Genomic DNA, 23,678 nt, shown 5'->3' with positions numbered 1-23,678 from the left:
CAATCTGTAGTTATTAGAGTCAGAAACCTGAAAGCCATCCTTTCTTCACTGTCGTCTGATTAAAGACCCAAATCCCTCAAACTGATTTTCAAGGCCTTCAGTACTTAGCTATGTTTAAAATTCCCTGAATTTGTCATACTCTCCCTTAAGTCTTAAAATCTGCACATTAAAAAAAAAAAAAAAAAAATCTGCACATTTATTTCTTTTGCTCCCTAGATTGCCCACCCCACCCGCTTCCTTTTCTGTTTACCACGTATAATGTTTTCCTGCGTGTCTTCGTGTTTAGAGTCACTTTCTCCAGGAAGCCTTCCCTGACACACTAAAGTGTGGCTTTGTGTCCCTTTTGTGAGGGCCCATAGCACGATGCCCATCCCCACCATAGCATTCATTAGTCTGGATTGTGGCTGCCTGTTTACTTTTCGTCCCCTGCACTAAACTGTGGCAACTCTGTCTTGTTGCTTTTTATGTCCATTTTACATAGCACAATGCTTGTCACAAAGTAGTGTTTCCATATTATTGCTGAATGGATTTAGAAATTATAGAAAAAGTTACAAAATGTAAATTTCAAAAAAATATTGGTTCAAAATAAATTAAAATTCAAGTTGATGGAGAAGCTATACAGGAATTATAGGAGAATTAAAACTAATATTTAAAAGCTGTCATTTCGGGACTTCCCTGGTGGCGCAGTGGTTAAGAATCCGCCTGCCAATGCAGGGAACACGAGTTCAAGCCCTGGTCCGGGAAGATCCCACATGCCTTGGAGCAGCTAAGCCCGTGCGGCACAACTACTGAGCCTGCGCTCTAGAGCCCGCGTGCCGCAACTACTGAAGCCTGTGTGCCTAGAGTCTGTGCTCCGCAACAAGAGAAGCCACCGCAATGAGAAGCCAGTGCACTTCAACGAAGAGTAGCCCCCGCTCGCCGCAACTAGAGAAAGCCTGTGTGCAGCAACAAAGACCCAATGCAGCCAAAAATAAATAAATAAATAAATAAATTAATTAATTAAAAAAAAAAAAAAAAAAAAAAAAGCTGTCATTTCACTTAGTATAGCATTTATCACTAAAAATTAGTTTGAGTTTTTTTTTTTTAAAGGTAAAGCTATTATAATTTTTTATTTATTTATCTATTTATTTATGGCTGTGTTGGGTCTTCGTTTCTGTGCGAGGGCTTTCTCTAGTTGCGGCAAGCGGGGGCCACTCTTTATTGCGGTGCGCGGGCCTCTCACTATCGCGGCCTCTCTTGTTGCGGAGCACAGGCTCCAGACGCGCAGGCTCAGTAATTGTGGCTCACGGGCCCAGTTGCTCCGCGGCATGTGGGATCTTCCCAGACCAGGGCTTGAACCCGTGTCTCCTGCATTGGCAGGCAGATTCTCAACCACTGTGCCACCAGGGAAGCCCTAGTTTGAGTTCTTGATAAGAGTTTAATATGATACATATTTTTTTAAATGCTAGAATTTTTATTACCATACCACGTTTCTGTCCATACACCTGGCAGTGGTAAGAGCCCTGACACAAATCTTTGAACTGAATTTATAGGGATTATGATATATGGGTTTAGGGAGTGTTTTATTTTGATTTGTTTTACCAGCGTAGATCCCTGTCCACACTTGTAGCTACCACAAGTAGAGATTGGGGCTAAATGGGTTTTCATCTTTTATTGGAATTGATGAACGAGTAAGCTGCTTTCTCTTGTGCAAGCCAAAATATCTCTCACTAGTTGTTTAGTAGCCCTTTTGACCTTCCTCTTTTCCTTTATCTCAAACCTTTTAAAAAAAGACAGGTGTCTCCATGATGGATCCAAATCATTTCCTGATGATAATGCTTAGCCGCTTTGAACTTCATCAGATTTTCAGTACTCCAGACTATGGAAAAAAAATTAGTTCTGAGACTACTCATAAGGTAAGAGCATGCTTTATGAGACCACAATACACTGTTAGAGAAGCATCTTTCATTCTTTTTGGTTATTTTGATCATCTGAGGTAATACAGTATTCTTATTCTTATCTATGAACTTTCTCCCACTACCCCCGATTGTTACAGGATTTAGTTCAGCAGAACAACACTCTAATAGAAGAAATGCTATACCTCATTATAATGCTTGTTGGTAAGTTTGGATCTTTTGGAACATTTATGTATTATATTGACTTTTGTGGTAGCAAATAGTTTAGAATCTGAACTGTTTCCTCTATTTGAGCAGTTACTCAGTTTTAGGGGAAGGAGATGAGAGTGTCTATTTTTATCTCCCCTCTGGTTACTGTAATGATGAGAGAAACAGCACTGTGATCCTTTGGAAGGAGAGAGGACAACTGCTAAAGCAGGATAAACTGGAAGACTGTGTTGGGAATAAAACGGGGGACAGGAGAATTTAGCAAACAAGAATAGGATATTTGGGAGCTATTTACAGTTACTTTATATCTTAGCTATGTTTTTCTCCATGGTTTTGTGGTACAAAAGTGTCCTCTTGACTTCAGATATGAAAATTCCAAGTTAATAGAGACCTATGGCTAATAGACACAGATTTTTTTTTTCTTATTACCTAAATTTTCAGTCCTGTTGCCTCCATCTTTCCTATTCTTTTATCCTTTACTTTCTCCCACCTCCCGTACTATCTCAGTCTCTCTACAGTCCATAGAGCAGAGAATCCTGGCTACTGTCAGGAGGTAACACCAATGAAGAAGGTCTCAGAAGGTGATATCTTATTTGCCACTAGATAAAAGGACAAAGGAAAGCTCTCCCTCCTACCTAGGCTGCTAGTACAGCTACTGCTGTACCAATTCTTGACTACTTCTAATCCTTTCCCACCTTCTGATCCCATTCTTTCAAAACAGCAGCCAGAGTTCTCTCTCTGTTGCTGAAGACTACACTCACCTGTTGTGTCAGAGACTCAGAAAGATGGTTAGGAGCTGCTCTCACTCTACCTTGTTGCCAGACCAGTCATTGCTTTCCCATTGCACAGAAAGAAAAATATATTCTGTTGCACGAATTATAAATATATATCACTTCTAAGTATTATGATTGTTAAGTGTGTGTATATGTACTTATTCACTGTTGACAGGAGAGAGATTTAGTCCTGGAGTTGGACAGGTAAATGCTACAGATGAGATTAAACGAGAGATTATCCATCAGTTGAGCATCAAACCTATGGCTCATAGTGAATTGGTAAAGTCTTTACCTGAAGATGTAAGTACCTACATATTAAGAAAAGAAAATTATGGAAATCCTTCCCTACCTGCCAGTCTAGTATGTATAGATTTACTTCTCTGTATCTTTTCCATAGTTGTAAAAACTACAATTCTAGAACATGTGTAACTCTAGTCACTGTTATTAGAAATAATTAGAAAAAGAGAATACTAGGGACTGGGAGTGGAAAGCAGCCTGGGAATAGAATCATTTACAATGAAGCCTTGAAAGAGATAAGGATGCTGAATAAAAGAAAACCTGTTCCAGGACTTCCCTGGTGGCACACTGGTTAAGAATCCACCTGCCAATGCAGGGGACATGGGTTTGAGCCCTGGTCCAGGAAGATCCCACATGCCGTGGAGCAGCTAAGCCCCTGCGCCACAACTACTGAGCCTGTGCTCTAGAGCCCGTGAGCCACACCTACTGAGCCCACGCACCGCAAGTACTGAAGCCTGCACGCCTAGAGCCCGTGCTCCGCAACAAGAGAAGCCACGGCAATGAGGAGCCTGCGCACCACAACAAAGAGTAACCCCCACTCGCTGTAACTAGAGAAAACCCACGCACAGCAACGAAGACCCAACACAGCCAAAAATAAAATTAATTAATTTTTTTTAAAAAAGATAAAAAACCTGTTCCTTAGAATGGAATTTATATATCCATTAAAGAGGGGTTTTTATAGGGTGTTTAGTACAAAGTTGCATGGGTAGAGATAATGCTTTATAACCTAGAAATACCTACTCAGCTGTGTTGACTAAAGTTTGCTAGAGTTTTTTCCTTCTAAAGCATCCAAAGACTATGCTAAGCCATCTCTCTCATTTTAGTGAATGTAAATTAATATTCATATGGGCATTCATAGATTCAGTTGTAACTATTTTTCCTGCCAGGATCTTAAGTTCCTCTGCCACCTACTTTTCAGCCCTGGGGCTTTTCAGAAACCCAGATTACAGTTGGTTGGGAAAGGACTTTATTTTCATCGAGGCTTTTCAAAATGATTTCCCAAATTTGAAACATAGATCAAAACTCTTAACCTTAATGTTCATTCTTCTGGGATTTAAACCTTTATTTGTTGCATTGTAATACTTCTCTTAAACTTTGTATTATTTCAAACTTGAAAAACTTCAAACATCTATAGAAATAGAAAACATAGTATAGTGAACCATTACCAGCTTCAACAGATGACCAATCTTATTTTATTTATACCCCAGCCACTGATCTCTACACCCTCACTGGGTTATTTTGTAGAGAATACCAGGTTTACCATTTCATCTATAAATAGAATTGTATATATCTAAAACAGTGGTTCTCAACCGGGGATGATTTTGCCCTCCCCCCCCGCCCGGGGGGGTGGCATTTGGCAATGTCACTACTCAGGGCAGGGTGTGTGATGCTACTGGCATCCATTCAGCAGAGGCCAGGATACTACTAAACATCCTACAGTGCGCAGGACAGATTCCCACAACAAAAAACTGTCTCGTCCAAATGTCAGTAGTGCCAACGTTGATCCAAAAGATACGAGCTTTTAGAAAAACCTATGCATATGCCAATTATCACACCTAAAAAAATAATAATTAATGATTTTTTAATATCACTGAGTATCTAGTCAGAATAAACATTACATGTACTTTTTTTAATAGGTCTTTGTTAATGGGCTACTTTTGCCATTTCCATTTCTAGTTGTGTATACATGTACTTTTTAATGCAGGAAATGAGGAAACAATTACAGTTTCATTTAGACCATTGGAATAAGGAAGAAATAAAATTTAAAACAGTATTTTGAAAGTGTAACTGCCTTGTACAAAGTGATGGCATCTATATTTACCAAACATTTTTGACCAGAGAATATTTCACGGAATTCCTATGAACAGCTTGTCGTGAATGGGATATGATTTGGGAAATGATGTTTTAACAAAAATAGATAAGAAATTAGTGTAGCTATTTCACAAAATATTGCAAATATATAAATTTAAAATATAAAATTTAAACGTTATGTGTACTTTGTGTTTTTATTTTATTCCTTTTGAAAGCTGTCACCTTGATTCCATATGGTAGTAACTTGTTTTTAATTATATCAGTCTGAATGAATGTTAGCTTACCAACTCAATTTCCCCAACTGCCTATTAATCATTATGTTTACTATGGAATCCTCATTTGTGAAAATCGGGAGAATAGTACATCTGCTTTATACGATTGCTGTATGAAGCTTAATGAGATAAAAGCACAATGCTCAGAGTGCTAGCAGATATTATTATTAACATGAAACACACTTATTTGTTTCCTGTACCTTTAGGAGAACAAGGAAACTGGCATGGAGAGTGTAATTGAAGCAGTTGCCCATTTCAAGTGAGTTTATTTTCTGCTTTTTCACATTCAATTTTATTTTATACATTAATTTTTCTTAGAGTGTTTCCCTTGATGGAACTGAGAATAAAATTGTTGTTTTCAGAGAGTGACAACCACTTTCAAACATATAATTCTGAACTAGATTTCTCACTGACATTTCACTTCTATGATCTAGCCCTGCACTTAGCAACTTGAAGTAGCTTTATGAGAATTTTCAGTTTTCAGGTGTTCCCTAGCTGATAGTTTCAGATAATTGAAACTAACCTGAGCAGGTGATCTGAGTAAATGCATTGTGCTTTCTTTGTTTCCATTTGAATGTGCCACCTAAGTTGTGGAATAGCCTCTGAATAATGCTTTCTTCGGTGTCCAGTGTGTTGCCCAATCAGTAAACTATCAATAGTCTATCCCCTTAAGGTTGTTGAGGCAGTTTCTTAATCCTGCTTTTTCTGTGCTCTTCATTCCAATGGCATTGTCTTTATTTTTGCTGATTTTAAAAACAATGCATATTTTTAGGGAAAATATAGAAAAAATTATAGAAAAGATTCTCTAAACCCTAAAATTGCATCTGCTTTTTTTCACTTGGTAGAACTTATCACAGACATCTTTACTTGTCAAAATATACAAGTTAACATCAATTTTAATAGTGTTCAGTTGTTTGGAGATGTCATAATGTGTGTAACCTGTCCCCTGTTGTTAGACTTTAAATTGTTGTCACTACAGTGACCATCACATTCACTTGTCCAGTTAGAATAAGTTCAAGGTGGACATGCTAGATAAAGTGGACACACATAAAGCTTTGGATGTAGATGATTAAATGAACCCACAGAAAGTAGTTCCAGCTTACATTCACCAACAGTATATGAGATTTAAGAATTTTTTTTTCCCCCAAAGGAAACCTGGATTAACAGGACGAGGCATGTATGAACTGAAACCAGAATGTGCCAAAGAGTTCAACTTGTATTTCTATCACTTTTCAAGGGCAGAGCAGTCCAAGGTAATTGAGAAAATTAAAAGTGTACTGAGAAACGGTTGCCTGGAGTTTTTTTGTTTTTATTTTGTTTTTTCCTAAACAACTTTTACTGCTTTTCACAGATTGAAAAAGGACACATTTTTATTGTAGGAAATTTGGAAAATATGAAAAGGTATAAAGAAGAAAGTACAGATTACCTATAATACCACCACGTAGCATTTGAGGTTTTCCCCTATTTTGTGCATACATAAAAAAGATCTATATAATTATATACATACCCACACATATCTAATTGTATGTATTTTATTGGCTTTTGAAGACATCATCAACGTGTATTCTAATCAGTTAACCTATTTTACACTCATTTCAGAATTGCTAGTACTTAACAGTATGCTTTTCCATGGTGACTTAAGGAATTTTCCTGATCATTCTTAGCGGGTTAAATTTTGCCTTTTAGCAGTCTACTCTTAAAAATAAGTTTTCAATAAATGGCAGTAAACAAAACTTAAGCATGAAGCTTTTGTTTATTAGTTTTCTGGGGTTTTGTTTTTGTTTTTGCTTTTTTGAAGTATAGTTGATTTACAATGTTGTGTTAGTTTCTGGTGTACAGCACAGTGATTCAGTCGTATATATATATTCTTTTCCAGATTCTTTTCCCTTATAGGTTATTATAGGATATTGAGTATAGTTCCCTGTGCTATACAGTAGGTCCTTGTTGGTTATCTGTTTTATATATAGCAGTGTGTATTAGTGTTTGATGCATGAAATAGAGCTCAAATCTGAATAAGTTTTTGGTTTTGTTTGGTGCATGTTTCCCCTGCATTTTAAATCAAGAAAGAATCCACTTGGGATTCTCTTAGTGGCAGGGGGAAATTAACCTTGATACTAATTTCGGGGTGGGGGGGGTTGCAAAACTAAGGATAGAAATCTTCTAAAATCAGAAGTTAGTATGGCAAAGATTAACATATATCAGTAGTTTTGGATATTAAATTGTTTCATGTTACTAATTCCCTGTCCAAATTACATTCATTTTTATTAGGCAGAGGAAGCCCAGCGGAAATTGAAAAGACAAAATAAGGAAGATACAGGTATTTTTAATCTTTCCCAAAATCTCGTGTCAGTCTCTTTTACTTGTTAAACATTGTTTTCTATTGACTATGTTGATGATTCTTAATGAAGTGGTAGATTTAAATACAAGCTTTCTGAGTGAGCTTTTTTTTTTTTTAATTTATTTATTTATTTGGCTGATTTGGGTCTTAGTTGCATCACATGGGATCTTCCTTGCAGCATGCAGGATCTTTCACTGCAGCACGTGGGCTCTTCGTGGTGGCACACGGGCTTCTCTCTAGTTGTGGCACACGGGCTCCAGAGCATGTGGGCTCAGTAGTTGTGGCACGCAGGCTCTCTAGTTGTGGCGCCTGGGTTCTAGAGCACGTGGGCTCAGTAGTTGCGGCACACAAGCTTAGTTGCCCTGCAGCATGTGGGATCTTAGTTCCCCACCCAGGGATCAAACCCACGTCCTCTGCATTGGAAGGCGGATTCTTGACCACTGGACGCCAGGGAAGCCCCATGAATGAACTTTGAAGGGCTAATAAATACGCTAATGTAGACATAGTCTGTACTGAGTCACCTTTGGGTTAATGGTTTTATCTCAGATCCTAAGACATTTCTAGGGAAAAGAAAGGCCTTCTTTTGTACTACTGCTACTTACAGAGCTGTTTTTATGCATTTGACTGACCTGAGAAGGTAAGATACAGCTTTAAGATGTGTGTAAATGAATATTCTTTGAAGACTATCAAAAGTATGTAACAAAGGGATAGTTTTTTGGTGTTTTTTTTGTTTGTTCGTTTGTTTTTTAAAGCATGTTCTACAAAAGAAGCCAATTATAACTTTATTTTCAGCACTTCCACCTCCAGTTTTGCCCCCGTTCTGCCCTCTGTTTGCAAGTCTGGTTAACATTTTGCAGTCAGATGTCATGTTGTTCATCGTGAGAACAGTGCTGCAATGGACTGTAGAACATAACGGACACGTCTGGTCTGAGTCCATGCTGCAGAGGGTAAGTTTGAAGACATTTATTATTTATATCTTAGTGGTCTTGTAGTAAAAACCAGAATACAGAATACTCCTGTCAACATCTGTACACAGAAAACAGGATAAAATGTAGTGTTAACTTAATTTGAAATATAGTATTGTGTTACTATTTGTGTCTGACCATAAAAATGAGAGCCTGGCAGATTTTTTTACACCACATGGTTGTGGTTACCTTGGTCTTGTTGGCAGATTTGCTCTCATTGATTGGTCCTGATATGTCTTTGTTTATACAGTACTCTGATATTTGTATAATGTGTTATCTTTGCGTTTGTTTTTTACTTCTCTTTAAAAACCTGTGAGTTCATTAATACTTACGTTTTGCAGTTAAAGAAATTGAAAGTCAGAGACTTATGTTCCTATAACTAATTAGTGGCAAGTCTAGAACCTTGTTTGTATTTTACTTTATAGATTGAATGTAAGTCATTCATAAATTATTATCTCATTAAATTCACGTAATACCCCTATGAGTATCAGTAGTTTTTCCACTGTATAGATGAGGAAGGCAAGTTTCAGTGAGATAGACTTGTCTATGTTACCCAACTAGTAAGTAACATAATAATAATACTCAGTTAATACAATTAGCCTACTCTGTGCCTTATTCTATGCTAGGCACTTTTATGTACCATATTTGTAACCCTCAAAACTCTAGAGGAAAGCTTTTTTTTTTTTTTTTTTTTTTTTTTTTTTTTTTTTTTTTTTATATTTTGAAGATGATGAAGTTAGGCTTAGTGGGACTTGAAAGCAGTGAAGCCAGAATTCAGATGAAGGTGAGCCATCCTCCAGAGCCTTCCTTCAAAGCTACTGTTCCTCCCATTGTCTCAGCAGGCTCAAGTATCTCATTGGCTAAGATATTTGTATATGTATACCCCCCTCCAGTTTACAAACATACACTTAAAATGTAAAAGCATGGAGTTGCAGTATACTGGAGACCATCAGTATTATATGAGCAAAAGATGTATGTGAAATGATGGTGAAAAGAGGAATGAACATCATTTATCTTATATATACATTTGCTTTATGTCATTCAGGCTAACTTAGTTCTTCCAAGTCTGACAACCACAGTAGCCCTATGTGTAGGGAACGATACAGAGACACCACACGCGTATCTCCTTCAAAAATTGGGGAGCAGGATAAAGAACAATAAAAGTGCAAATAGATTAGTGTAGTTATATTCTTAGAAGTCTAGTAAGGAATTTTTCATGAGGTATGCTGAGCATCTTTATAAATGATGTGGCATTAGAGATAAAAGTGTGTCTCTTAGATGATTAAGATTTTTAGTCCTTAGAGAAATTGAACTAGGAGTATTATAGATTAGATCATTGCGTGATAGATGCTTTCAGGTCTAATTATTTGGCCACTGATTCTTAGAATCAGTGATTTTTAAGACTGTAGTGTAGGGATGGAATAAAACTGAAAATTATATGGATTGCTGGTCACAGCTGTTAGTAATTTTAACTTATCCTAAGAATTTGCAATTGAATTTTCTTCCTAACTGAAATAGAAATTTTTGTTTCCTTGCTGAGAATTCTTTATTAGAAAATGAACTTTAGCGTTTGGATTTCATGAAAATTCGTACTTCGAATTATTATTTACTGCACTTAGTGTTTAATAGTTTATCTTTTTTCAATAGTGAATTTTTTTATTTCTTATAAAAATATGTACTTGATTTTTGTTTCACTAAAAGTTACAAAACATTGTATTTTAGGTGTTACATTTAATTGGAATGGCACTACAAGAAGAAAAACAGCATTTAGAGAATGTCATGGAGGAGCATGTAGTAACATTTACCTTCACTCAGAAGATATCGAGTATGTATACAGTTTTTACTAAACTAACTCAACATGTCCGTGATTTTTAAATGTAGTATAACCTCTTTTATTTGATCATATAAGTTTTAAATAGGTTATATTGATCCAAACTTCTGAGGCTGTCTGTATTCACCCGTGTATTATATCAGATCCTGTGTACTATATCAGATCCTGATACATTTTTATAAAAATACTTAGGGCCTACCCATACTTTAAAAACATAAATTTTAATTCATAAACAGGAAAAAGTAATGAGGAGTCCTTAGTTTGAAATCAGTATATAGCACATACATTTAAACTCTAGTATATACTTTTAAAAACACAGAGTTTGCTATTAGGATTTCACTTTTAAATTGTTGCTATTATCTTATAAAAAGTAATGAAAATAAGAAAATTAGCTATAGAGGATTACATTTTATATAAAGTAATGTGACTTTTTTTGAGAAGACCAAAGAAATATTTTTTCTAGCTTTTTAATATTAAAATTTCAAACATACAGACAAGTTGGAAGAGTTGTACAGTAAACATCTATATACCTGCCACCTAGATTCAGTAGTTAGTGTTTTGCTATATTTGCTTTATATTTGAACCCTTTTTTTGAACCATTTGGTTTTTGTTTATTTATCTTTTGGCTGTGCTGCACAGCATGCAGGATATTAGTTCCCCAACCAGGGATCGAACCCGGGCCCCCTGCAGTGGAAGCACAGACTCCTAATCACTGGACTGCCAGGGAATTCCCTGAACCATTTGTTTCAGATGTCATAATATTTCATCTGTAAATAAAAACGTTTCCTTTATTAGTTTTCAGAATAAGCAGTTGTTCTAATAGTTACCTGAAGTAGTGGCAACTGTGAATCTTTTTTGTTTGCTTACTTTTTTTTTTGTGGTTCTTTTGTTTTTTAATATTACTCATGGGTTTTTTTTCAGTGTTTTATAGTCAGTTATAATCAGTACTCCTTTTGATGCTCAAACTGTGCCACTTCTGGGCAGTGGGAGTCTGTTCAATTGGCTCTGTGTCCTTTTGACCCAACCCCATTAGTATCTGAGCACCACCTTGCTTTCTGGCACAAAAGGCGTCTGAGGCTCATCTTGTACTTTCCCTGCTCCAGACCTGCAATCAGTGATTTGCTGAGATGCTTAAATGAATTTGTGGTGGTATAATAGGAGTTTCTGAATTCCTTGATTGCAAGGGAGTATTTCTGTAACTTTGTTTAGTATTGTGTTCTCTGCCATTTCTTCCTAAAAGATAATGACTGTGAGAATACTAGGCTCTACTGGGGGATGAGGAGGAATAGTCCTGGTTGCTGCTAAATCTCTATTTTTCCCTTTTTGCCCACATCCAGGTAAGTGGGAGGAAGAAGGGGAGCTGTCTTTCCCCACTGAAGACTATATTCTTGGGTGCCAGCCTTTCCCAGCTCTTTTCTCTGCCAGTGTTTCTTTCTATCAATTAACATTAACATTGTATCTGTTGTACCTTCTTTATCTGCAGTTTTTTTACTTTGGGATAACCACACAGAAAACTCCCTAATTTCATTTGATCTCAGGTTCTCTTTTGCTTCTTTCTTTCTTTTTCTTTCAACAATCATCATTTTCTCTAGACAGTCCTCCTATTTCTCTTTAAACATTTTATATAATTAAAACAAACTATTGGGACTTCTGTGGTGGCACAGTGGTTAAGAATCCGCCTGCCAGTGCAGGGGACACAGGTTCAAGCCCTGGGCCGGGAAGATCCCACGTGCCGTGGAACATCTAAGCCCGCGAGCCACAACTACTGAAGCCTGAGCGTCTAGAGCCTGTGCTCCGCAAGAAGAGAAGCCATCGCAATGAGAAGCCAGCGCACCGCAACGAAGAGTAGCCCCCGCTCGCCGCAACTAGAGAAAGCCTGCGCACAGCAACAAAGACCCAGTGCAACCATAAATAAATAAATACATACATACATACATACATACATACAAACAAAAGACAAACTATTTAGAGTCAGATCCCTAATCCACAGCCACCAAATTTCAGATCTGGAAGAGTATTAAAGATCACATAGTTCAGGGAATTCCCTGGCGGTCCAGTTGTTAGCACTCGGAGAGCTTTCACTGCTGAGGAACTAGGTTCAATCCCTGGTCAGGGAACTAAGATCCCACAAGCCATGTGGTGCGGCCAAAAAATAACAATTAAATTAAATTACATTTTTTCAAAAAGATCACATAGTTCAGTCTCTTACCCTCTTAGAGTAATATTTTGCCAGAAATGTTTCTTAAATCAAGAAAATTAATAATTGGGTATTTCCCACTATAAAACTAAATTAGCTAATATTGGATTAAATGTACTCTTGAGAGTAATGGACTTTTGTATCTTTTTCTCAAAATAAAAAAGTAATCCATAGAGGAAGAAATTTGTTTTCTTTTGAATCTAGGTTTTCATTAAAGAAAAGGTCAAAACAAATAGATACATGTTATATACACATGGACTCCTGTAATCCTAATTCATTTTCTTAGACTTGTAAAATCCCAGGTAGACCTTTCAGCTGGGTTTTTATTTAATTTTGCTAGAGGCTATGTTAAAATAATCATTTTGTATAAGATGTCAGTTTTGAATGATTAAAGCATTCTAGTTGTTAACAACTTGTTTGTAGAATACAAATATATCACATTTCGAGAGGTATTGAAAATTTCTAAGTAGAGCTGTAATCAAATGATGGGCAAATGATGGGCAAATGTTATAAGCAACTTCATTTATCTTCTTGTGCATAGTAATAAGCACTATGAAGTCTTAGCTGTTGTTTGTGTGCCCTTTTTTTCTTCCGCCTCAGAACCTGGTGAAGCACCAAACAACTCTCCTAGCATACTAGCTATGCTGGAAACACTACAAAATGCTCCCTACCTAGAAGTCCACAAAGATATGATTAGGTGGATATTAAAGGTAAAATTTCCTGCATCACTCTGCTTTTTGTGAGAAATATTACATGTTTATCTTTAAATTTTTATAATGTTTCATAGCTTCAGAATAACGATATTTTTTTTCATAGACTTTTAATGCTATTAAGAAGATAAGGGAGAGTTCATCCACCAGTCCTGTGGCAGAGACAGAAGGAACCATAATGGAAGAGGTATAAGATGTAAATTGTGGTAATACTGAAAAATTGTGGCAAGCTCACTATAAACAATTAAATTTATCTGCAGTAAGTTGGTAGTTGATATTATTCACAAACATGTAAATCCCAAGAAGTGTGCCACTATTTGTTTATATTTTTGTAGCTGTCTTTTTGGACTGCCTTTTTTTTTTCTTTTAACATGTTAGGTTGATTAAGAAATCTTTTCTCTTTGTTTAGATAAGTGAGATTATAGAATAGTTTTTAATTAGTATTTACAATAAAGATGTTTCTGCTTTGGGGGAAAAGATGTTCATTTAGCCTCTAATGGTCTAATTAAATGAAGCGTAATTTCAGAGTTCGAGAGACAAAGACAAAGCTGAGAGGAAGAGAAAAGCCGAGATTGCCAGACTGCGCAGAGAGAAGATCATGGCCCAGATGTCTGAGATGCAGCGGCACTTTATTGATGAGAACAAAGAACTCTTTCAGCAGACATTAGAACTGGATGCCTCTATCTCTGCTGTTCTTGATAATAGGTAAAAATTAATCACAATTTTTGAAACTCTTGACCATGGTTCTCCACTGAGGAAGATGTTTGGTTTTTTTTCTTTATAAGTACACTTAATCCTAGAATAATTTAGAAGAGTTGATAGATAAATTTCGTGGCCTCGTAGTTAGAGGACTTAATCTTAGAAATCTGAGTTTATTAGCATATGATTATGAGCATGTCTCTTGACTATAGATAAGAGAATTCATATGTATGCTTAAAATGTAAGTTATGCAGAAGACCCTTGAGATTCATAAAAGAATGAATACACTGGGCTCAGTTAACTTAGTGTCTGGCTTATGTGTTGCATATTGGATTGCTATGAGGATTGAAGGAGATGGTTTTGATACATATGAAAGACTTGGGTCTCTCAAATCAAGTCATCAAAACTGTGTGTTTTAGGGACTTCCCTGGTGGTCCAGTGGCTAAGACTCTGCGCTCCCAATGCAGGGGACTTGGGTTCGATCCCTGGTCAGGGAACTAGATCACACGTGCTGCAACTAAGACTTCACATGCCACAACTAAAGATCCCACACACCTCAACAAAGATCAAAGATCCCACGTGCCGCAACTAAGACCCGGCACAGCCAAATAAATAAATAAATATTTTTTTAAAAAAACAAAAAACTGCGTGTTTTAAATACGTTTCTACTTACTTAGAATCTACTGTTTTATGATTCTATAGAAACTTCTTAGGCTCATTAATTATACTCCTAACCTTTTTATTGCAGCCCTATGGTTTCAGATATGACTCTTACGGCATTGGGCCCAGCACAAACTCGGGTCCCTGAACAGAGACAATTTGTTACCTGTATATTGTGTCAAGAAGAGCAAGAGGTCAAGGTGGAAAGCAGGGCAATGGTCCTGGCAGCATTTGTTCAGAGATCAACTGTATTATCAAAAAACAGAAGTAAATTCATTCAGGATCCAGGTAAGTCATAGCTATATCCTCATCCTCCCTATTAATAATGACTGCCACATAGTATGGTAGGTGATATACAGAGATTTTATTACCCTCATAATAACTGTAGGCTTGGTGGTATCTTGAGCAGGTAACTTAGACAGGAATGAACTTGACAGATGTGGAAACACTCCAGAAGGTTAAGTATTATGCCTGAATTACACAGCTGATAAATAGCAGGGATTCAAAAGAAAGCTGTTCTTTGTTTCATTAACATACTTCGGTACTTAACAGTCTTTCCCATTCTTCACATTTGTAAAGTCCAATAATTAGTTGACACTGAAATAACAATAACTATTTTATCTCAATAATTATTTTATCTCATAGATAGATCCAGGGTGGAATCCCTTGAGAACAGTGGTGTGAGTCACCCCTGTGAGAAGCTGTCCTTGAGCCAGATTCTCATTTAGATTATTGAGATAGAGATTACCATGCAGTGCAGGATGTTATTCAAGAGAGTCTTGGGATCCACATCTGTGGAATGGAGGGGAAGGAAGCAGGTTTGGGCAAAGGGAGAAGTTGAGCTATGATGCAGTCCCCAAAAGACCTTAGCCAACCCCATGGGAGGTCTGGAGCTGGATGGCCCTTCAGAGGTGTCCCAAGTTGGGGCAAGGGGGCTGGGTCTTTATACCCTGACACTGATCAGTGACTGGTTGTGACCTACCTCTGGAAAGAGGTGTGATCTTGATCAAAGTAGTGTGACCCTGAGCAAAGTCCCTTAAAGAGGGATAACAGTTGAGTGCCCTCTTCTAACAGCTGAGGGAGTAAGTCATTCATTCCTGCAGGGGCTTCTGGGCTACACCTTATTATGTCCACAGCAGATACTTTTATGTTTCTACTCTTACATTTGTTTATGTGTGCATATGCCTCAGTGATACCAGTAAACTTCTTGAGAGTAGGAACTGTGTTTTAATTTTCAAAGCACTTATTTAGCCAGTGCTTTTCACATTGTATGATTGGAAGGAGGTTTGAGAGACCACTGGTAAGTTTGCCTTTTCTCTATAATGAAAGTCTTCACAGTGTGGCTCTCAAGCACCCTAGTTAAGATACATTGGTCAGCTTCACCTTAAGAAATGATCATTTGTACTAGGCGATTTACAAATTTCATTCCAGGCTGAAGATAAAGTCACCAATTATATTTAGTACTTGCCTATAAGTGGATTTTTTTAATGCTTTCACAATTTATATCATAAAAGATTTTCTTTATGCTGTGAAATTTGCACTGTTCTATTATATAAAGCAAATTGAAACTTGAGTAATTTAATGTTAGGGAATTTCTAAGATTATACTAATTTATGTAGAGAATTCCAAGAATTCCCAAAGAAGCCAGCTACCCACTTTATGTTTGTCTTCATTTTTCATCTCCTTTAAATATAAAAAATTAGTACCAGAGCAGAAGACTGTCTGAATTGCCCGTTTTTCCCTACTCTGGTCTGGGCTGCTGTCCCAGATATTTTGCTGCAGCTTTGACTCTGGTATAGTAATTGTGGCTAGTCTCTGCGTGATTGTCTTTAGGCAGATTCTCCTCTACGGCCAGGACATCTTTTTTGTTAGAGATCATTGTGACCCAGCTGCCCTGAAGGTATTAAAGACCTCTCCCTGAAGAATATCCCTTTTACCTCAGGCTCAGGGCATTTTCAGGGAATAGGAGTCTCTCAGTGCCCTGAAAATGTGAAATGTTCAAAAGACTAGATGTACTTAAATATGGGATTCCAGTTTCAGTTAACAATTCAGGGATGTTTCGTTAACTTGCTCAGGGTAATGAAAATTAGAGAGTCCTGTATTCTGAATAATCCGGGGTCTTGCATAAATTATTATAAATTTATTGGTATAAATATAAATTATTATAAATTTTTATAAATTTATTGGTAAAATTATTGGTATCTCAAATCAAAGGAATAAACTAGCATTTCATTTGAAGTTTACGGGCCCTTAGTAAGGATTTCACAATTTAAAGTTGTACATTTGTTACAGGAATATTAAATGCTTGGTTTTTCGCTTTGTTTTTTGTTTGTTTTATAATGCAGAAAAATATGATCCATTATTCATGCACCCTGATCTGTCTTGTGGAACACATACTGGTAGCTGTGGGCACATTATGCATGCCCATTGTTGGCAAAGGTAATTTATATTCTTAATATTAGTCAAGAGAAGCTTATCCAAAGGCTCAAAATTAAATTTTTTAATAAAGGAAATTCCATCTAGAAAAAGGGAAAAAGAACTAAAGATATTTGAAGAAGAAAACTCCGTATTACTGCCTAATAAATAACAAAATTAATTTGCTTTGTCATTACATTTAAAGGAGTGACTTAGAAACTTCATAGTATATCAAGTGTATTTTTTAATGTGGGGATCTAACAGACTAGATGAAGTAAAGGATTTTCACAGTGGTATAAACCCTAGAAATATGTCTTTCTTTGGGTCCAGGGTGAACAACTCTTGATTCTGAAGATGCTAGCACTTGTCTGGTTAGTTCCTAAGATTGTCATGGCTCCCTGAGCTAAGATGGGATAACTTCAAACTTATTCTACTTTGGTGCTTTCTATGCTTCTGCAAAACCAACAAATTAGTGCTGTTATTCTAGTACTCTGCTCATCGAGTTGTTATGAACTGCCCCTAGTAAGTAGTCACCAGCCCTGGCTGGGGGAGTAACCACAGAGCACTGGGACCAAGAAATATGCTACATTGTGAATGATTGTTTGCAAGGCAGTCTTTTTTTCGATTCTCCTGTTTTAGAACTCTTAACCCATTTTGGTAATTACAACAACTCAAAGTATCACTGTTAAAAATAATTCAGGTCATTTCAAGATTTTAATTTTTAGATTTTTTTGTGGAAACAAATTATTTAAAATGTTGAAGCTTGTGGCTCTCATTTTTAAAAATTACCATTGTTTTTGATGCCTCATGTTTTCTAATTGTAAAGGTATTTTGATTCCGTTCAAGCTAAAGAACAGCGAAGGCAACAGAGATTACGCTTACATACAAGCTATGATGTAGAAAATGGAGAATTCCTTTGTCCCCTTTGTGAATGCTTGAGTAATACTGTTATTCCTCTGCTGCTTCCTCCAAGAAATATTTTTAATAGGTAAGTTTTGGCTCATAAAACCTTTATATCAAAGAACTAGTTTCCTTTGAAGGTAATGAAATAATAAACCACAGCTGGGTGAGGAGATGGCTCTAGGTAAATGCATAATGTTTTCCAGGTACTTTCCAAACTTTTTACCTAGTTATTTCTTCTACCTGACCTATGAAATATGATTTTGGTTTTTAGAAAGGAACAAGCTAAAATATAACAGTTTCTTGGTCACCTGTAAGCACTGTAAAGGATATAAAGTTCCCATGTGTTCATGAAAACTGTCTCCTTTATTTCTAAGACCCCACTTTAAATATCTCCCTCATACTTTTTAAGAGATGCTCAGTAAATTGCTAGGGGTAGAAGGGGCAGCTCAAACTGACATTACTGAACATACTAAAAATTAAATATAATTTTTTGCAATTTACTGGCCATTCAAAAATTGGACCAAAAAGTGAAAATCTGTTAGTGTATTTAAAATACAAAGTTTTTGTCATTTCATAATTTTTAGTGCACTTTTAGTTAATAGGAGTATTAGACATACTCATTTCAGATATGAATTTGGTAGTGTCTCCTCTTCAAACCTGACCTTTGTTACTCAGTTATGGTATCTGTCTTACATTCACAAATACTAATTTGAGTTTTGTGAATATGAATCATCTGTTTATTTCTGTGCTACTATTTGGGTTTAAATAAAGCAGGGTCAGTTTTTTTCTCTTCAATTTTAGGAGTTAAAACCATGGTGTCTTAGTCTATGCTACCACACAGTGTTCTTAAAATACCATTAGATATGCATGTAAGCTCATGCTTTTTAATCAAAAAAGCATATCATGGTGCTGACTTATACCTGCATTTGAACTGGTAAAGAAATTAGTCATTGTTAGATTAAGAATTCTCTGCATGTAAGGAGAAAACAATCACTTTTGTGGTTCAGGTTTTGCTTTTTTTCCCAGGAGAGTCAGTTACGGCACATTTGTTAAAAGAACACAGGCTGTGGAGTCTGATATAGCTGGGTTTGAATGCCACTTCTGTCCCATATATGGCTTTAGTCAAGTAACATAGCTCTAAACCTCAGTTTCCTCATCTGTAAAATGGGGACAATAATATAACCTATTTCATTAAGAAGATTCTGAGGATTAAATATAATACTGTAAAATGCTTACAACATAACTAAGTGCTTGCAACATAATAAGCACTCAATAAATAGTGTCCGTGGTGTGGTGATTGTGATATTTAAGAAATACTAATAAATTCCAGTACCAAAAAAGTGAAATATTTGACAAATAATTCACTGTGTTGCTAATAATTATTAGCATCATATTGACAAATAATGTATTTTCATTTCCATTGGTAAATATCTATTCTGACTTTTTAAAAAGCAACAAATTTTCCCCTAGGTTTTTTTATTGTTTTTTTGTTTTTTTAATATTTGAAGTGTGTCTAAAATATACCTGTGATCATTTAAGGAGTCTTTTTGTATCTTAAACTAAGCAGCAACAGAATACTAAACACTCTCTATAATCTTTTCTAGCAGGTTACATTTTTCAGACCAACCAAATCTGACTCAGTGGATTAGAACAATATCTCAGCAAATAAAAGCATTACAGGTTCTTAGGAAAGAAGAAAATACTCCTAGTAAGTTCTGATAACCTGCTTTCATTTTTCCCTAACGTCTGAGACCATTGGGAAATATAGTTTCAGAATAAATTGTTTTAAAATATTTTAAAAGTGAAACCTCTCACTTTAAAATTTGACTTTCTCTAATTTTCTTTGTCTTAATGAACTAAATTTGAATCTGCTACATTACTCCTTATTCCTTGAAAACACACAAGCTCATGTGAAGTTTATGATAAATACTTCTCACTTACTCCCCCATTTTATTGAAGAGCTTCTGGGGGTGGGGGAGATGTAACTGAGTATGGAAGAGCTGGCTTTATTCTCTGTGGGCTGACTCACTATATTGTTGGCATTACCAAGGGCTTCCCAAGTTTGATAGACATGCACTGCACTTCCGACCTTGAGGGAAAGCAGTCTGAGCAGAATTTATACCATTGGTTTATAAGGAAACAAAACAGCATACTCTTCCTTTTCTTACCTTCCCTAGCTACAGTCCAGTGGCAGTGGCTTTACTTTTCAGGAGAAGCACAGGTGACTGAAGAAGGTACCTAGGTCATCCAGAGCAATAGTGTTTCTCATGCTTTGAATATATATTATACTGGTTTTCATTAATGGGAATTTTTCCCATTGTTTTTAATTTCTTTGACCTAAATTTAGAATGAAATTTATGACTGAAATTTATAGAAATATTGTGGACTAAAGAATAATAGTATAAAATGCTTGTTTCTGTAGATACTGCCTTATCAAGGAATTTAGAAAATGTGGATGAATTGCAGCTCCCTGAAGGATTTAGGCCTGATTTTCATCCTAAGTGAGTATATTATTCCTTTTAAATTTGGCCCACTTGAAATGAAAAATCAAGTGAGCAGTTAGTAAGAATATCGTTTGTCAAGTTAGGGAGCAAAATGTTATAGGACACTGATCTTGAATTCTGAGACTTAAGAATATTTACTGCAGGTGTATTGATAAAAACCTAAGAACTACATGGCATGTTTAATTCTCACAAACCTCTCCTAGTCTATGTTCCTGACTCCCTCCTACACCCCTTTATCTGGCTCTCCTTGACAACACCTCATCAGTACATCTAAACCTAAGCTGCTCAGCTCCCCCACCAAAGCCCATGCTTCCTTCTGACTTCTGTTTTCTATTTATGGCCCCACCAACCTCTTAGTAACTCAGGACCAAAACCAGAGTGTTTTCAGCCCAATTTTACCCATAGCCAGTAAGTTACAAGGTATAACCCAGATTCTAGAGCTAGACTGCTTTTGTTCAGTTCCAGCACCACTGCTTATAAGCTGTGCAACTTTGTGCAAATTGCTTGACCTCTCTGTATCTCACTCAGTTTCCTCATTTGTAAAGGGAAGATAATAATATCTACCTCATAAGTGTTATAAAGATAAAATGACAATACATTTAACGTTACCTGGAAGCTGTGCCTGGCAAATACTAAATTACTCAGTAAAAATACTACTGGAGGGCTTAAACAGAAAGAACATCAGTCCTGTGCCTCTCAAATTCCTCCTCCCTATCCCCAGTCCTGTCATTTTGTTTCTTCTGCTACGTACTTCCATATTTCTAATTAAAATGCTTAATCAGCTGTGTCTTGATTTATTATTTTTTTAAACAGTATCTTTCTGTTGACTAGTAATTTAGGATTCAACTTTGACCTCTACCCTATTCACTATTCCTCGCCAGTCTACCTATAGAGTTATTTCACAATTTTTGGTTAAATCATTTGTCAGTTTTTATATTATAATTGTTTCTACTGATAAGTTGTATATTAAATTTCCTTTCTTATACAATTTTGTTTTCCTGTGGTTAATAATTACCTTATTTTTTTTCATATACTTGGTTTTCTATGTATATAATACTCTTTTTTCCCCTAAACGTTGCAATAGACCTGTCAGATGCCTAGCAGTAGCTATCAGTGCTCAGATTCATCAGATGATCTTCCTTCCTGGAGCCCTCCTCCCACAGCCTTTGCCCTCCCACGCCAATCAGGACAGGGCACAGCTGTCACCCTGAGACTTCCCCTAGCCCTGCTCCTCTTGTTTGCCGGATCTTGTATCCTTCTCTCTCTCTTTTTTTTTGGCCGCACCTGTGGCATGTGGGATTTTAGTTCCCTGACCAGTGATTGAAACCACACCCCCTGCTTTGGGAGTGCGGAATCTTAACCACTGGACCACTGGGGAAGTCCTCTCCTTCCTTTCTTAATTTACTCCCTCATGTTGCATCTCTCAGCAGATTCCTAAGAAAAGGTGCCTGGGTGTTAAATTTTCCATGTCTGAAAATACATTTATTATTGTATCCATATGCTTGATGGATGGTTTGGGTATAGAATTATAGGTTAGAAGTAACTTTACATCTAGATTTTGAAGGCAGTGTTTACTGACTTCTGGCACCCACTGAGAAATTAACACCATTCTGATTCCTGTTCCTTTGTAACTTTATTACTTCTGGAAGCTGTTGTTATTGTCTCATTAATTACCAATGTTCTGAAATTTCTCTGTGATATTCCTTGACATGTGAGTCTTTCTTCATTCATTTCGCCACGTTTTCAACAGGCTCTTTGAAGATTCATACCCTTCAGGTTGGGGAATGTTTTATTTTGTTCCTTAGATAATTTTCTCCTCTTGGTTTTTCCATTCTTTGAGGTAGTCCTACTGTTAGTTCATTCTTGGCCCTCTTGGACTGATCCCCTTATTTATTTATTTATGTATGTATGTATGTATGTATGTATGTATGTATGTAGGTGTGTATGTAGGTATGTATGTGTGGCTGCATTGGGTCTTCACTGCTGCACACGGGCTTTCTCTAGTTGCAGCGAGCAGGGGCTATTCTTCGTTGCGGTGTGCAGACTTCTCATTGTGGTGGTTTCTCTTGTTCCGGAGCACAGGCTTTAAGTCCATGGGCTTCAGTAGTTGTGGCACGCAGGCTTAGTAGTTGTGGCTCGTGGGCTCTAGAGCGCAGGCTCAGTATTTGTGGCGCACAGGCTTAGTTGCTCCACGGCATGTGGGATCTTCCCGGACCAGGGATCGAACCCGTGTCCCCTGCATTGGCAGGCAGATTCTTAACCACTGCGCCACCAGGGAAGTCCCCTAATTTTTTTATAAATTGGTTGTTTTCTACCCTGTCTCTGTTTTCCCTGAGTTCCTTTTTTCTGCTTATTTTGGTGTTTATGTCTTTGATGTTTCTTTTCTTAAATATTTATTGGTCCTTTGGTGACTTCAAGAACAAGGCACTAAGAAGCTCACTGGATACCTGGTGGGCAGGTTGGAGCTTGCTGACCTATGAGCCTCACAATGAGGTGATCAGGCCCCCACCAGTCTTTCACTTGGGACCCCCAAATGTCAATGTGTAAAAACGACTTTTCCTGAGAATTCTTCACTGGAGAAACTAAAATCTATGGCAGTGGGTACACATTGCTCATGTTCTTGAGATGGGGAAGAGGTCCAGGATCCAATAGTTCAGTGTGTAGACCTTCACCCTAATACCTTGTTTTCAGGCCTGTGCCTCACTGCTGCCAACCCAAGTAGAGCATAACCCCTCTCAGGCAGGGACCGTTTGCATGTCTTTCATTCCCCCTTTTCATACAACTATCTTTAGGTAGTTTCAGTGGTTCAGTTCCAACATAGAAAATAGCTGTTAAGAAACTGAGCCCTTTGATTGATGTGAGCACATTGTTTTGAGCTAATCCTGTACATGTTCACTTCAGGAATCCTTATTCTGAAAGCATAAAAGAAATGCTAACAACATTTGGAACTGCTACTTATAAGGTGGGACTAAAGGTTCATCCCAATGAAGAGGATCCCCGTGTCCCCATAATGTGCTGGGGTAGTTGCGCGTACACCATCCAAAGCATAGGTAAGAGATTCAGAGTTGTGTCTTTAAATCTCAAACATACATTGACATGAGTTGTGTGTAGAATCCTGTATTTAAACAGAGATGTTTAAAGTGGGCAACAATATCAAATAATATAAAGACTTTGGAGCAGGAAATGTAGTGTGCTGACAA

General features: G+C 36.9%; 1 protein-coding gene across 15 annotated transcripts in view; it reads left to right on the top strand.

Annotated features, from left to right (window-relative positions):
* Window positions 1-23,678, top strand: part of UBR2 (ubiquitin protein ligase E3 component n-recognin 2) — a 122,942-nt gene that overhangs the window by 66,737 nt on the left and 32,527 nt on the right. For 10 of the 15 annotated variants that reach the window (XR_014251194.1, XR_014251195.1, XR_014251196.1 and 7 more), the window contains 17 exons: window positions 1,773-1,895; window positions 2,036-2,099; window positions 3,051-3,175; window positions 5,463-5,515; window positions 6,407-6,509; window positions 7,525-7,573; window positions 8,387-8,541; window positions 10,282-10,384; window positions 13,188-13,297; window positions 13,404-13,484; window positions 13,824-14,002; window positions 14,745-14,944; window positions 17,002-17,095; window positions 17,898-18,059; window positions 19,579-19,682; window positions 20,397-20,475; window positions 23,380-23,528. Coding sequence is in view for 11 of the 15 variants with exons in the window: in XM_082414617.1 (XP_082270743.1) it covers window positions 1,773-1,895; window positions 2,036-2,099; window positions 3,051-3,175; window positions 5,463-5,515; window positions 6,407-6,509; window positions 7,525-7,573; window positions 8,387-8,541; window positions 10,282-10,384; window positions 13,188-13,297; window positions 13,404-13,484; window positions 13,824-14,002; window positions 14,745-14,944; window positions 17,002-17,095; window positions 17,898-18,059; window positions 19,579-19,682; window positions 20,397-20,475; window positions 23,380-23,528 (1,933 nt within the window). In the remaining 4 variants the exon portion in view is untranslated. Of the gene's footprint in view, window positions 1-1,772; window positions 1,896-2,035; window positions 2,100-3,050; window positions 3,176-5,462; window positions 5,516-6,406; window positions 6,510-7,524; window positions 7,574-8,386; window positions 8,542-10,281; window positions 10,385-13,187; window positions 13,298-13,403; window positions 13,485-13,823; window positions 14,003-14,744; window positions 14,945-17,001; window positions 17,096-17,897; window positions 18,060-19,578; window positions 19,683-20,396; window positions 20,476-23,379; window positions 23,529-23,678 lie in introns of those variants that run through there. The other 5 variants (XM_082414624.1, XM_082414623.1, XM_082414620.1 and 2 more) reach the window with 4 other exon arrangements.

Source organism: Balaenoptera physalus (genome assembly GCF_965194825.1).
Source record: "Balaenoptera physalus genome assembly, chromosome: 11".
NCBI classification, from domain to species: domain Eukaryota; kingdom Metazoa; phylum Chordata; class Mammalia; order Artiodactyla; family Balaenopteridae; genus Balaenoptera; species Balaenoptera physalus.
The sequence above is the reverse complement of the archived record's forward strand: the minus strand, read 5'-3'. Positions and strand labels throughout refer to the sequence as shown.